This window comes from Arabidopsis lyrata (genome assembly GCF_000004255.2).
Source record: "Arabidopsis lyrata subsp. lyrata unplaced genomic scaffold ARALYscaffold_6, whole genome shotgun sequence".
Lineage (NCBI taxonomy): Eukaryota > Viridiplantae > Streptophyta > Magnoliopsida > Brassicales > Brassicaceae > Arabidopsis > Arabidopsis lyrata.
The window spans coordinates 595150-611066 of NW_003302550.1; the positions used below are offsets into that span (position 1 = coordinate 595150).

Sequence of the window (15917 nt, forward strand, 5' to 3'; positions counted from 1 at the left end):
CAAACGATCTTTGTCCACTCTTATCACCTAAATAATCGTTCCTCAAGTAAACAGAAAATAAAATTTTCATAATTTAGAGTTGGAAATAAAAGCTTTTCACATCTATAAAGATTTACAAACATGAAAAAAAATCTTACAAAATCTTAGATTTTAATCAGGAAAGCAAAGTAACAATTATCACAAATAAAAGTATAAATATATATATTTCCATTTGACAACTAAGACATAAATTTTCTTTCAATATCTCCTTTGTTCATTGATCTTCACTAAAAGTTTCATATTTTCATTAGTTCTCTCTTTAATTTACATATATTGAGATTAGTTTGTACTTTAGATATCACTTTTTTCGCTTTTGTTAAATGGTTTTCACTTTAGATATGGCTTTGGTTTATCCAATTTGAAAAAAAGTCTTAAAAAACAAGATGTTGCAAAAGTAAAGTAGTGTTCCAAAGTTCGGCTTCAATGACTTTTGTCAAAAGGTCCCGTGAAGTGAACAAAAAGATGATTCAACTTGTTGAGATGGGCTCTCAATTGAAATAGTGGGCCCATTATCGACCTTGTCCGTTCTATGTGGGTATTCGAATCGAATCTCTCCTTTGTCGATACATTTTCCAAAATTCGTTCTAGGTAAAAAGTAATGGAAAAAATATGAGAACCATCCATATGGGAATCATCATGCAGTGTCGATAAGTCTAATTCTATAAAAAGTAAAAGAGTGTCTATATGAAAAAAAGGGATTGTATTTTCCTTTCTCGTGATTCCCTGACAAAGAACTTACGTGAAGAAAACAAAAATGATTAATCATGTAGTAGTAGTTTTTGGGTTTACACGTTCCGAAGAATTTAAATGAACACTTGCATAGTTATATACAATTTCGAAAATTGAATAAAAAACAAAGCGCCCACCGTGGGGCTCGAACCCACGACCACAAGGTTAAGAGCCTTGCGCTCTACCAACTGAGCTAGACGGGCTATTGTTTACAATAGGTAGCAACGTATTATTTATAGCAACGTATTATTGCACACCACGTTTGGTTACAAGAACATAACATGAGAACCTTCTTATCAAAAATATTTACTCCAAACTTTTTTATCCTTACTCATGTTAACACATGATTTCCTCTACAAACTCTTTTACACACAATTTATCACAAATTAACAACAACAAAAACTCGTACAAACACCATCCTTTCTCTATTATGTACCTTAAACTCCAAGCAAAAAAAAACAGAAAATCCAAAAAAAAGGAGGAATATGAAGAAATGAGTTCTTGAATGCCCTATTAACCTGATACAAGCAATTCTTCTAGAAGCTCCTCGAAGATCAAATCCTCAACTTCAATCCCAACGCATTCACTCTCGAACTGCAAATCCATCCATCCATCGTCTTTCGACAAATCCCTACTCATAATCTTATCAAACGATTGTTGTTCGTCGTATGGCTTGTACCGCAAGTAACAGCTTATTCTAACCCAAACCTCTTTCAAAACACTATACCCCACTGGCATTGGATGGATCTTACATAGGGATGATAATGGTTTGGGACAATAATGGTAAGACCTTTCGTAGATCTCGATTAGTACCTCGTTGATTAGATCGAAGAGAAGCAAATGGTTGCAGTTACCGCCTTCTTCTTCGTTTCTTGAACATTCTGGATCTTGGAACATACATCCTGTTGTTGTTGTCACTTCTTCGTAGACTAATGGATCTAACGGCTGATAATCTAATTGCCACATTGAGAGAGATTCTGGTGCATTGAAACCGGAGATCTCGAGAATGTCTCTTACATAGTTGAATTTCACTTTATCTTGTGCATCTATGTTGAGGACTTCGTCTAATTGTTTGCTTGTTGAGACAATCTCTGTATCTAGATCTGAGCAACAAACAAACAAAAAAAAAATTCAATTTGATCGAAAACTTTGATATGGAGAAATAATGGAATGTTAAAGATATATACATACCTCGAGAGATGTCAAATACAGAAGGATTTTCATCAAAACCAACTGTAGAAACGTTATTAGGACTTTCTTCTGATGATTCTTTTAAAGATCTTGTTTCAGTTTCAGCGTCGACAAGCGTAGAGATGTCTCTGTCTTGTTCTGTTTCTGCGTCAACTGGTGAATCTTCAGAAGCACTCATTGTTTGATCAAGTGTTTCATGTTCTGAAGATTGAGAGTGATCTTCTGAGATCTCTGAAATGTTATCCAAACCAACTTGTTCTTCCTCGATTGATTGGACAGGAAGGTCATCAATCTTCAAAGCATTAAATTTCATTTCAGGTAACGAAAGAATCCTTCCCAAGAATTTAGGAGCTCTCTTAGAAGGCAAAGCCGATTCCTCTAACTCCATCTTTGATTTCTCTGAATTACTATTGTTCTTCGCGTCTCTTTGGAAGCTACACTCATAGAGCTGAAGATATCTGTCTAGCGATCCACACAGCGACGATGCTCTAGTTATTTGCTTCAGCTTCACGCCATCTGCTTTGATGCTGCTCTTAGCTGCAGAGTTTCCTTTTAAGTGTGCAAAAATGTCGTCTCTCAAATCTTTAGAAAAACCGTACTTTCGAGGTACTTTGTCTAAAACAGCATCCATAGTGATACGGTGTTTCTCATTCTTGTTCTCGTTAATCACATGCTTAATCTTCTGCCTTAGATCCTTAAAACGTTTGATCACAACTTGGTTCTTTCCTCGCTTCCTTGCATAACCAGAACCAGATGAATCTTCATCAGCCAATTTCAACATTGTTTCATTCATCTTCTGAATCCCATCAGCTCTGTGCTCTGCAGCTATGGAAGGAGATGTTGGTTTTTTATGGATATCTCCCACTGAGTCAAACCCATTATTATGATCCTCTCTGTTGCTTCCATGAGTAGGAAAGGATCCAGCTTTAGTCATTGTTTTTGAGCTAAAAGATTGTTGGCTCTGGAAATGCCGGGCTAGAGGAGAACCCGGATCCTGCAATACTTTCAACAAGAAGTTTCTATTCATGTGTATCAAATTAAGAGCATCAAGACATGCTTTTGACCGTCTAGGTGATGTATCATCCTCATTCTCTGAGAAGTCCTTGTTGTGTCTCATCTTTGGGTCAAACCAAGCTTCATCATCGTCGCTCTTGTCCTTTTTCTTGAACTCTTTTTCATCAAAATCTGATTTACTTCCATCAGTATCATCAACTTGAATGTTGTTCTCTACTCTAAACTCTTCACTGTCACTGTTGCTTGATTCCTCAGACATGAGATAAAGCGGGTTCAAAGAACCAATCGCGGGTGAAATGCCAACCGTCTTGTTAAAGACTCGGTTACGATCATCACCATTTGAGGAATTCTTGTCTGAAGATTCAACCTCACTCAATGACTCCTTCTCTTTTGGATTTGACTGGACAGGATAAGTACAGCTACGGTGATGACGGCCTTTCTTCTTAGACTTGTCCTCTATTACAAGTGCCTTGATCAAAGCCTTGACAGATCTTTTGATTTCAGAATGTGTTTTTCTTGACCTCTCTTCTGAATTAAGTTTCTTGGACTTCTCCTCTGAAATATGCTTCTTTTTTGGTTTCTCCCCTGAGTTAGAAGACTCTTTGGATTTTACTGCAGAACTAGGCCTCTTTGGCCTTTGCCCAGAGTCCTGAAGCAATGAATCCCATAGGTGAGGAGGGTTAATAAAATTTTATACTAAACCAATGTAAGGTATTCAAGTTTGCAGCAACTTACTACATCTGTTTTATCTTCCAGCTTGGTCTTGGGTACGGGAATACCATCTGGGATTGTGTTGTTTGCTTCGCTTTTTGTTCCTAAAAGCAGAAAATGGAAAATGTTACAAAAGATAATCAATTATGCTCATGAGATTCCTTAAATAAAAGCTGTGAATATAGGAGCTGAGAACATCAAACAGAACCATGGCATATACATATCTATTACTAACTAGGCTTCAAGCAAATCCAACCTAACTAAAATTGAGACTGAACGGGGACATGACAAAGACACCAAACAAAGGCACGAGAGAGCACAAGAATCACGAAAACTGTCTTACCAGGAGAATTTCTTCTACAAATAACGGGTCTTTTATGAGGAAGTCGTTTCTTGATGTAACGCCAATGGTTATGCTTAAGAATGTCAAATAATCCCCACATGAATCCAGGGTGGTTTTGGATTGGGGAGCAAGTAACTTTGTGACGCAAGTTCTTTCCCATTGGTGGTGAGTTGTGGAAAGAAAAAACACACACTCAAGCTATAAGTTTATCAAACCTGAAAACAAAACATAAGCGATAAAACACATCAATCAATCTCTTGCAAAAATTGTTAAAGGAAAACAGAACAAGACTTTCCAAAAGTATGAGCAATCTTTTATGGTCAGAGTCAGAGATAGTGAATGTGGACACGAGCAAGAACCGTTCATATATCTAAAAAGTTTGATCTGAATTCATTCCGTAGTATTTAAAACAGATTAAGATACTAAATCATAACATAAAAACGTATGTACTTATACGCATTATGTAACGTATAAAGGTCATCAATGGCGATTCCAAACCCAAAACGTTAATCGCGATTTTGGCAATTTACACAAAATTCGTAATCGAATACACCCCAAATCATACACATAATCTGGACACGGAATAAATGTGGTTACCTTGTGGGATAGGTGAAATGTTTATGGATTTGTGTTGGAACATCTTCTTCTGGGTTGCCATATCCATGGCGAAAGAGAGAAAGAGGAAGAGACAAGACAGAGCGGAACCATGCGTGCGTAACATGAACTTTCAGAAGAAGAAAAATTGCCGTTTTCACTAATTTTGGGATTATTTATTTTTGTTTATATTAATTTAACAATGAATAAATGGGCCATTACTGTGTACTAGATAGGCCCATTTAAGGCTTATGGTCCTTTTTCAGTAGCAACGGATTTTAAATTACTTTACTGACAAAGCCCGAGAAAAAGCAAGTCGAATCTCCAAATTACACTTCTGTTTTTTAAGACATGTAAAAAAGATCCGTTTAAGAAACGAGAATGTTAGCTCACGCGCCCTTCGGCTCCAAATTATTGGATTCAATGATTTTCGACCAATTTCCGTCGACTGCAAAAAACGGGAGCGTTATAACAACGCGATTTAGATGCGCGTGGGATAACTATGATATCTTGACTTTTCATGGGTTCCTTTATGGGCCGACGAGTGACCAATTGGCCCAGCTCATGACAAATTTTTAGCCCTTTTTTTCAATATCTGACACAATAATATTAACCATTTTCTTTATCATAACTTTGTGCCTCTCTAAATTACAAGGGATATCAAGTTATCAAGTGCAAACTAGTATTTCTACAATAAATGTTCTTTTATGAGTTACTTGTATTGTTATTTTTCTCTCTCTTATAAATGTGAAACTGGTATATATCAATTCTTCGATAACCGACATGTAAAAAAAAAAAGGAATTAACAAAATTAGTGTTTTGTTGCGTTATGTGTTGTGTAATTGCAAATCTGCTGTGATTATCTGTCTAAAGAAAATATGTGACAAATATGTGATTTATTTGCCACTAATGTCACATGCAAATAATAAAATTCCTCGCAAAATTTGTGGGTGTATTCAAAATGTGTAGTTTGTAAAGTTAATGTGGTAGAATTCGTTTATCAACGTTATTTTTTACTCCACGTAATTTTGATAAACCATAACGTATTTTCTATTTTCCTTTCCAAGATGGTACTATTTGGCTATTTGCTTCAACCCATTATCAAGTCATTTGACTTTTTGCCATTAATACTTTAATAACTTTCTTTTCTAATCTCCTACAAAACCACCACACACTTCCACAAAAGTCAACTCCTTCGTATAAAAAACATCTGTTTTTTTAATAGACCAAAACGATTTTTTATATGCTAATTATTTTATTTCTTGTTGGTTTAGTCAAACCGAATCGGATAGCGCATTCCCGAATCAGAATGTAACCAAGATTTGAATTATCTTTGGGTTATAAATTAAAAAAATCTAGTCCAACTCCAACCCACACAAAGAAAAAAAAAATAGGAGTATATTACAATTAAAAGTTTGTTTTTCTGAACTACACTAAAAAAAAAGCTCAGAAAAAGACATATATTATTAATTTTTAAAAAAAATCTGAACTAAAATCAAACTAATCTGTAGATTCGTATTTAATTTAATAGAAAATCTTTTGGCCTAAACCCAAAAGTATTTTGTAGTATAATTTTACTAATTCCACTAACAATAGTATAATAAACCAATCCCGAAAGAATAAATTTCTCAAAGTCAACTCTCTCTCTCTCTCTCTCTCTCTCTCTCTTCCACCTATGTGACTCTGTCTCTTCTTCTTCATTTGGTTTTCCAACTTCCAACATACATTCAACCAAACTCATTCACAAGCCTCTCCTTTTTATGAACGACGCCGATTCTAGTGGCTAGAGAAAACGACAACGTTTAACACTCTAAATCTCTCAAATTCTCTTCCGACAAATGGGAAATGGAGTCACCACTTTGACCGGCTGCTGTACAGGAACCGTCACCGGAGAAATTTCCCGGCGATACGACTTATCTCTTGTTCACGACGGTCTTGGCCACTCTTTCTGCTACATACGACCGGATCTCACCGGAGTAGTTTTACCGTCTTCGGAGATTCCTCTTCGTTCAGAAACTATCCAAGAAACCACCACAACTTTCCGTTCAATCTCCGGTGCATCGGTCAGCGCAAATCCTTCCACCGCGCTCTCCGGAGCTCTATCGTCGGATTCTGACTGTCCGTACAGCTCCGCCGTCTCCGCCTCCGCATTCGAGAGCTCCGGTAATTTCGCCTCTCTACCACTCCAGCCTGTGCCGCGTGGCTCCACGTGGCAATCAGGTCCGATTGTTAACGAGTCGGGTCACGGGTCAGCTCCGTTTGAGCGACGATTCTTATCGGGTCCGATAGAAAGCGGGTTGTATTCGGGTCCGATCGAATCAACGAAGAAGGCGGAGAAAGAGAAACCGAAGAAGAACAGAAAAAAATCAAAATCGAAGAAGAATTTTCTCACATTCAAAACACTATTCACGAATCTAATCTCTAACAACAAGTCTCGCTTGAAGAAGAGTGTGATCGAGCCGATCAATGGTTCTGATTCATCAGATTCCGGTCGTCATCATCATGAACCTGTGATTACTTCCTCACGAAGCCACGAGAACCCTAAATCTGATCTTGAAGAAGAAGATGAAAAACAGAGCATCGACTCTGTTTTGGATGTTCAATGGGCTCAGGGGAAAGCAGGGGAGGATCGTGTACACGTGGTTGTCTCTGAAGAAAACGGATGGGTCTTTGTCGGAATCTATGACGGATTCAGTGGTCCAGATGCGCCGGATTATCTCCTCAACAATCTTTACACCGCCGTGCAAAAGGAGCTCAATGGGTTACTTTGGAACGACGAAAAGCTTAGAACTTTTGGAGAAAACGGCGAGACCAAGATCGGAAAATGTTCCGATGAGGCAGATTCCGATTCGGGCAAAGAGAATTGTGCTGTGATGAACAGTGATGATCCAGTTGCTTCCGGTGCAAGAAACCAAGAGAGGAGTGTGAAATGGAGATGTGAATGGGAGAATAAGTCAAACAACAAGACCAAATCTGATAACAAATGTGATCAGAAAGGATCAAATTCGACGACAACAAACCATAAAGATGTTCTTAAAGCTCTTTTACTAGCGCTGAGGAAAACCGAAGACGCGTATCTAGAGCTAGCTGATCAAATGGTTAAAGAGAATCCAGAATTAGCATTGATGGGTTCTTGTGTTCTCGTGACATTGATGAAAGGAGAAGATGTTTACGTGATGAATGTCGGGGATAGCCGAGCGGTTCTAGGCCGGAAACCTAATTTAGCCACCGGGAGAAAGAGGCAAAAGGAGTTGGAGAGAATAAGAGAAGATAGTTCACTAGAAGATAAAGAAATTTTGATGAATGGAGCAATGCGTAATACTTTGGTTCCTCTACAACTTAACATGGAACATAGCACAAGAATTGAAGAGGTAAACAAAGAGTCAAGAAGTTATTTTGTTGTTTAAAGTGGACTGAGAAATTGATAGGTTTTGTTTTATGGTGACAGGAAGTGAGAAGAATCAAGAAGGAACATCCTGACGATGATTGTGCAGTAGAGAATGATAGAGTTAAAGGTTATCTTAAAGTCACTCGTGCATTTGGAGCTGGCTTTCTCAAACAGGTAATAACACATCACTCAAGATTGTATACGTTAAATTATGTATCATTTTTTTGCATTATAGGGTTTGCAATATGAACCAAAACTTGAGTATTCTTATTGTATTTAATGTTGAGTTTTAATCTTTCTTTTTTTCTTTTTCTTTCCCGCAGCCTAAATGGAACGATGCACTTTTAGAGATGTTCAGGATCGATTATATCGGGACATCACCATACATTACATGTTCCCCATCACTATGTCATCACAAGCTAACGTCACGTGACAAATTCCTAATCCTATCTTCTGATGGATTGTATGAATATTTCTCTAACCAAGAAGCCATTTTCGAGGTTGAATCTTTCATCTCTGCTTTTCCTGAAGGCGATCCAGCTCAACACTTAATCCAAGAAGTCCTCCTTCGTGCTGCCAACAAATTTGGTAAGAAAATTAAATAATTTCATTCTTCTTATTAAAAAAAGGCGAAATTTCTGAATATTGTTGAAATCTGATATTTGTTTGTTTTTATTTAGGTATGGATTTTCATGAATTGTTGGAGATACCACAAGGTGATCGTAGGAGGTATCATGATGATGTCTCTGTGATAGTGATCTCACTTGAAGGAAGAATATGGAGATCATCAATGTGAATATTATTGTTTTTTCATGAATTTGAATCTTTTGAAGAACTAATTACAATAACTCGGTATGATTATTTTTTTCCGATTTAAAGTTCTTATTCTCGATTTGATTTTTTTTTCCATAATTTTTTCGTATGTTGTATCTATGTTACTTTATATATAGTTTAGTGAAATTACACCAAAGTGGCATATATATTTTTATATCTATGGCCTTTCTCGGTTATATATGGATTTTTTACTCCTTGTATTTGTATATATCAAATCCATATATTAGTTTCCAACACGTTAGAATGTAGAAGATCTTAATGTCAATATCATTTGAAAATATGTATACTCTATAGTTATAATTCCGAATCAGTCCATCACGAGTTACTATCGGCGTAATTTTTTCCAACGAGATTTTATACATGGAACATAAAATTGGAAGTCCTTTTCAGAATTTTTAAGATTCACACTATTCAAAATTCAAAAGCCTGTAAATCCTAACTTCTAATGGTTGTCATTCTTTTAATCTGAAAAAGTCGAAAGACGCGTTTTGGACAATTTGTCAATGGTTAGATAAAAATCTTATTTGACACGTATTTTATCAACTTATTAATCCAATTTTTACTCAGATTTGAATCTAAAGTCTTTTTTTCCTCCGAGTACCAGTTTTCAGTTCACAAACGACAATTTTGGGTTTTTTTTTTTTCCTTCTTCTATGGGAGATATAAAATGTGACTTTTCCAGTAACTTCGAGTTTTTTTTTTTTTTTTAAATCATAATCTATCTTAAAATATTATCATTTTTTTTTTGCAACGGCTCTTAAAATTGTATCATATTTACATATGTTAATCAGTCAAGGTATATAAAGGGAAAAACTTTAAAAATATTTTTAAAAAGGAATTTATGCGATTATCATTGTAGACCTATTATTGCTGTCTTAAATTTATTTGTTTTAATAATGAAAATAATCTGAACAGGGTTAAATTACTTAAAATTTCAAAGTATCTTCTCCTGTTTTTCCAAGTTTGGTAAAACTACTAAAACATAGGATTTTAGACATTTGAGTTCCTAACATTCCGCTTTAATCTATTTCTAACAGATCTCAAAGAGTCGTTCCCATGACTTTGGAAACTCTCTGCTACATTGACTCACCTAAATTCTCACATAAACAAACCACTTTCAAGATTAATGCGACTATTACTTGCTTTACCATTAGTCCATTACATATGTTGTTTTAGGATAAAGAACAGAGACACTTGTCACATCCCGAATCCTGCCTAACTATTGTACTCGATTTGACAAAAAGAAACCTTAAAACTGATGTTTTTATAACAACAGAAAACATCATGGACTCTACAGTTTCTGAGGAACCTAACAATAACATCAAAAGAGTATTAAACCTTGTCCCTTACCATATAAACCTCTGGACACCATCTTCATGGCTCCACTTAAAAGGTTTAAACAAGAACATTGCCATTGTAAACAAATTAATAGAGACAAAAATCGTTCCGATGAGAAGCCAAGTGGCGAAGCCGCTGCTTCTGACACATGAGTGAAGCATGAAGAGGTAAAACGGAATGGTGTAATATCTGAACTCGATCAATGGCGTAGGAACAAGAACACCGCATGTAGCTAAGAAATAGACCAATACCCAGATCTTTCTTCGAGCTTTCGCTATCGAATTGAGGAAGAATAAGTCAGGTTAACAATACAAAAATAAAGGGTAAAGTAAAAGAGTATACTACATGAAACGGTTTTAACATACCTAATAAAGTTAGGATTGAGAACCATGAATAGACGTAAACCGGGACTAACATGTACTTCATTAACCAATGCGCATTGATAATTCTTCTCCATAGGTAGAAAGGATAATGGCGATTATCGGCGAGAAGATATGGATGAGCCAAGCTACAAAGCATTTTCAGAAAATAAAGAGAACTAAGAGTCTGACGTAGAAAAGTCTATAGGTGTTTTGAGAAGTATTCAGAAATCAAACCTGAAAAAGTGTACAGAGACAAATCCGGCTACCAAAGCCACAAGTGTTAGTAGAAGGCTTAGTGGCCAATTTCTATGGAGCTTTTGGAACTGATTTCTCAGTTGATTTACTGAGAAGTGTAGCGGAGCAGTGAAAAGAGCAGAAACGAGGCTAAAATACATTATCTGCGCAAAATGCAGTGAAACTACATGAGCCTCTTTTGCACCTGTGAATTTGAATTGATGGATTAGTAAAATGACAATGTACACCTAAATTTACATTTCAAGTAAATACAGACAGAACCAATTCCTAATTGAAGAGTAAATAGGTAAACTAAATCAACATACCGAGAACTATACCCCCATTCCAGAGGATAAATATACCAAACGCCACCACAACAAAGATAAAAGGGCTAAAATTGATCAAAATCCTCCACTTCATATTCCAAGATGTTGAGATTACAGCATAAACATCATACAGTAAGCCTGCATTTTAAACCTTAGATATTGTAAGAGATGAGGAACATTTATACTTTTGCCTGAGGAAAGCAATAATTTGCCAAACTATAAACAAAACATGTAAAGAAGCCTACCTGAAGTATCCTCTGTTGAAGAAACAGTTTGACCGTGGTTAAAACGGTCTGAAGTGTCTGAGCTGATATCAGATTTTCTTTTTCTAAGATTTGATCTGAGAGATGTTCCTTTCCTATCACTAGACTGATGCAATTCTTGATTTACTTTTTGTTTTCCTTTTTGCCTAGACGAGTCAAGAGTGAAGTCTATAACACCTGAGCAAGTAACGAAAAGCATCCAGACTACATTTGTTTGTCGGATAGATACTGCTAAAGTGCCAAACTGCAAGAACAAAACCGAAATAAAATTGCCTACATAATTGTAATTCTAAGTTCGAACAATAACAAAACTAACTTGCTTCAAAGCACTTACCAATGCACTCAGCATATATCTTCTTTTCAAACAAGCAAGGTACATGGCAAGAACTGCGGTTAGAGACGCAACATCTGTATAGTAGAGGAAAGTGAAGAACCAATGGAGAGGGTAAAGCGACATGACTAAGGCCATAAAAGTCGCCTTTCTATCACTGAGATTCGGCCCCAAGAATCTGATTATCACATACACTAAAACACCACACAATACTGCAAAAACAGCATTTGTAGACCGCAGGACAGATGTCGAACAAGCTTCTGGAAAGGACTGAGTAGTATTTTTCATCAACAACATTCCTGGAAACAAACTAGCAACATGTGCTAGTGAAAGATAGTACCTACAAAAATTGCATGTATACCAACATTTTCAAATTCAAAAGAAGTAGTAACAACACAAATTGGCATCAAAACACATTGAAAAATCCAGACTTTAAAGGTAACTAATTGAGAATCTACGTAAGAAGAGAGTATTACAATCCAGGTGGGGTAGTGATCATTGGATCCCAACTCCTAAAATTCCCATTGCAGTATTGCTGAGCTTGAGGAACATGAAATATCTCGTCCTGCAAAATTCAACAGTAATCAAAACAAATCAGAGAGATAGAGAGTGATTCGCAGATTCTATTGAGAACCCAAGTTCTAAAAAGGGGGTTTTTTACCATGTAGGGTTCAGGGACAATGTGATTGACGATAATCGACATTGGATCACCCACAAGCTCGTGATCGCTGCAACGGTTAATTTCCCCATATTTCCTCTACGAAAAGAAACCAATCAGATCTGGGTGATTATTACATTCGCGGATCAATCATGGGTTTTCGTGCCCTAACGAACAACACAATGAAAAATCGGATTTTGCCGGGAAATTGAGTGAGCTGAAAGAAGACGGTGAGATTTCATCGGAGAAGAAAACTCGGGAGGAGTCAAATCGAAGTCAACGTTTTCACTTTTCAAGATTAAAATTGGGCTTTTACCAAAGCCCAATTCAGTTGTGAGGAGAAAGCCCTGTATTTAATATAAATTTTTAATTCCCAGTTCTTTTAAAGTAGATATTCGTTTAGACCTCTATGTTTTTATACAAATCTTGTTAGACCCAAACTTTTTTTTAGTGAGAAATAAAACGAAGAGAAGTTCATAACTAAAGTTATTCGGATTTTTTTTTAGGTAAAGGAATTTCTTCGCTTTATTATTTTGTCAATTTCACTAGTCATGTTAAGTAGAGATCAATAATCACTATATAATTGATAAGCCATACACAGCTGTGTGTGTCTTTCTTTATTTGGTAATAATGCCCAGCTGATATCGATATGACTCTGAATGAGTTTGAATTATTTTCTAACGAAAAAGAATTATCCCCATATTATTATTTGTTTCACATATTCCACCTTTTTTTAAGTTAATAAAACATAGGAGTATTAAGTTTTCTAGTTCGACAATATTTCACTTCTTATTTATTAAGAATTTAAAATTTAGTTATCAAGTTGTTTTCTGTTTTACTCCTCAAATTTAACCGTATACAATTGAATTCAAACTCCTTGCAAGTTGCAGCTAGCAAACCCATAATACAGAACCAAAAAATTGCATCTGCGACTTGCGATGCAAAATTCCATAATTCATGTAAATAATGTAAACTCCATGAACTTTTCTATATGTATATTGTTTTTTTCTTCTAAATGAGACCTTTATTAATTATTAGAGGAACAAGACTAAGCATGTCCTACACAAATAGACAACAAAGCTGTCTCGTGTCCTTAGGAATATACACTGCAAAGCGATTTTTATTAAAAGATGTGGGAATCACAAATAAAGCTTTATAAGATAATGAAAGCATTCAATTAGAATCTCTGGACCCAGATCCCAACCTTTATCTAATTTACTACTATATGTTTTGACTTTAGTTTATACTATTAGTACTTTGTTTAAGGTAAACTCCGTAGATAAGCTGTTTTCTCTTTTGTTTACAAGAGGGCAAATAAATTATAAAACTGCATAAAATTATCGTGAAAAACATATATAATCGTTGATCCTGAAAATATGATGGTTCATAACGTGTAAAATAATTAAAATATTTGACTGGACTATCAATTCATGAACATCACACAATTTGTTTTTTTTTTCAGACTTTCACAGTGTAGTTTCCTCAAGATACAGTGTGTAGTTTCCTCAAGATACAGTGTGTAGTTTCCTCAAGATCTTACTTAGAGTGATTAATTAGAGGGGGTTTAAAATAAGATTTTAACTAAATTCAGTGAGGTGAATAATAGTTGTTACTGATGATGATCCTTAGATAGAGTGGGTAAAACCAAGGAAAATAAATGGTCCCAAAATTTGCATGTGGGATTTGATTCATATATGTCTAAGCAGCATCGTTTGATGTCATAAAGTATCTCATTTTTTTTTATCTCTCCATGTGTAAAAAGCACACCACCTTTGCTATATAAAAAGAGAGAAACCACCCTCTTTGAATTCTATATATACACATATAGATAATGTTACTTGATGACGTTAACACTCGAGTTGGATATTTGTAACTCGAAGACAAAAAAAAACTGTATTAATATAATTTGTAATCAGTAGTATCAATTAAATGGAAACCCGATCAACAACTTCTTAATGATACTACAAAACTATGGAAATGACCAATATATATTTATTTAGAATATAATTAGCTTATAAAGTCTTTCTCTTTTCTTTTTCTTTTCTTTTTTGTTAAAAGCTATCATAGAAAGTTTTATTTTAACTTGTTAGTATATGCTTTGTAAGAGTTTATGAATTTCGATTGTACGATCTTGTTATCCTTTTCAGATTATTAAAATGACCAATGCATAAACATGTTATTTGATCATGTTTGCAACTTTCTCTCGTGACTTTTGATAGTACTATATATATATACACATTTATGAAAATATAAATTTTGTACTTTGAGAGAGATTTTTTTTCTCCTAATTAATTTTCTGACCCAATAATATGTATAATTTATTAAGCTAAAGAAAGTAAATAACAAAACGTGAAAGATGGAGGACATGATGAGCACCCATGTGCGTATAGTCATCGCACCACATGCCTAGTCGCCAATCTTTCATTATCCTTTGCTAACCTTTTAATTTACTCACTTAATCCATACTTTAATCCCCTAATTTAATATCATTACTTACATCTTTATAATTTCACAATTTGTTAATTTGGACTTTGGAGGATGGTTCTGGTAGGTGGTCGTCGTTTAGAGACGTATGGCAAGTTTACCAAATCTAAAGTGGTTCACATTTTACGGCTGAGGAATCCAAAGTTAAAAATTTCCACGAGTATCTCATATATAGATTAATTTATAAAGAACATCAATATTTCAAATGTTTATGATAATAATATCAAGTAAAATAGCAACGGTAATTAATGATGGATAAATACAAATTTTAGAACAGTACTGTGTATTGTTATTGGTTTTGAACATGAAAAGGTTGCGTCTGAACTTTGGAGATCTCATTGTTAGGGATATATTTAGCAAGTAGTCATAGGCATACCCCAAACTATTGCTGCATTTAATGGTAATCTTATGTTTTGTTTTCTACTCCTATATATCACAAAACAGTAAAATAGTAAATTAAAAATAATTCGATACATGTAAGAAGTTTAGCTTATAAACATTATTATTCTTATTTAAAATAAATAAGAATCCTTCAAAAGTAGTATCATTAGCTTGTGCAAATTAGTATCATTAATTCAGTTTATATTTTAAATCTAAAAAGTAACATCTTACAACGTTTTTTAGAGTAAATTAAACATCACTTTCTTTAGAGAGGCCGTTATGCAAATTTTTTTCCGAGAAATATAAGCAAGAAAAAAAGATTATTTTTTTCGTGTTTGATAAGGAAATTAAGAAACAATGACAAGTATCAACAAAATTGATTAGTGAGAAGTCAATTATTAGTTGGTGATTCATTACTTGCGTGCACGATAAAGGAAGCATCTGAGAAATTTATTTTGTCACGATATAAGACAAATATTATCATATACGAAACCGTATATGAAGATTGAAGATTGAAGAAACATGAGAAACTAAAACATAGAAATTTCAAAAAAAAAAAATACCGCGAGGTCCCATGCAAAGCAAAGGCACGTGCGTCTGATTTGCATCAAAGTTTGTGAACAAATTTTTTTACCTTTTCGTTTTTCTTCGATGTGGTTCATTTTCCATTTAATAAGCAAAAATTTGTAAACATATA

The 15917-nt window shown here is 34.9% G+C and overlaps 3 protein-coding genes and 1 non-coding gene across 4 annotated transcripts; 1 reads left to right on the top strand and 3 right to left on the bottom strand.

The window, feature by feature from the left end:
- Nucleotides 1-898: 898 nt before the first annotated feature.
- On the bottom strand, nucleotides 899-971 carry TRNAK-CUU. The gene has a single exon. It is a non-coding gene; the product is annotated as a tRNA-Lys (tRNA).
- Nucleotides 972-1045: 74 nt separating this feature from the next.
- LOC9307040 (protein TRM32) lies at nucleotides 1046-4819 on the bottom strand. The gene is made up of 5 exons (XM_002873003.2): nucleotides 4625-4819; nucleotides 4028-4242; nucleotides 3709-3788; nucleotides 1960-3622; nucleotides 1046-1871 (listed from the first exon to the last, which is right to left on the bottom strand). Exons 2-5 carry the CDS (start codon nucleotides 4185-4187, stop codon nucleotides 1282-1284), a joined length of 2493 nt encoding a protein of 830 aa, XP_002873049.1. The 5' UTR covers nucleotides 4188-4242; nucleotides 4625-4819; the 3' UTR covers nucleotides 1046-1281.
- A 1360-nt stretch (nucleotides 4820-6179) lies between these two features.
- On the top strand, nucleotides 6180-9037 carry LOC9309118 (probable protein phosphatase 2C 66). The gene is made up of 4 exons (XM_002870924.2): nucleotides 6180-7992; nucleotides 8070-8183; nucleotides 8333-8597; nucleotides 8690-9037. The coding sequence occupies exons 1-4, from the start codon at nucleotides 6460-6462 to the stop codon at nucleotides 8803-8805; spliced, it is 2028 nt and encodes a 675-aa protein (XP_002870970.1). The 5' UTR covers nucleotides 6180-6459; the 3' UTR covers nucleotides 8806-9037.
- Nucleotides 9038-10045: 1008 nt separating this feature from the next.
- LOC9307041 (dol-P-Glc:Glc(2)Man(9)GlcNAc(2)-PP-Dol alpha-1,2-glucosyltransferase) lies at nucleotides 10046-12664 on the bottom strand. Its single transcript, XM_002873004.2, is given in 9 exon segments — nucleotides 10046-10455; nucleotides 10547-10689; nucleotides 10778-10982; nucleotides 11104-11241; nucleotides 11349-11610; nucleotides 11701-12037; nucleotides 12174-12262; nucleotides 12359-12405; nucleotides 12408-12664. Coding segments are annotated over 9 exon segments (1527 nt in total). The 5' UTR covers nucleotides 12448-12664; the 3' UTR covers nucleotides 10046-10189.
- Nucleotides 12665-15917: the final 3253 nt, after the last annotated feature.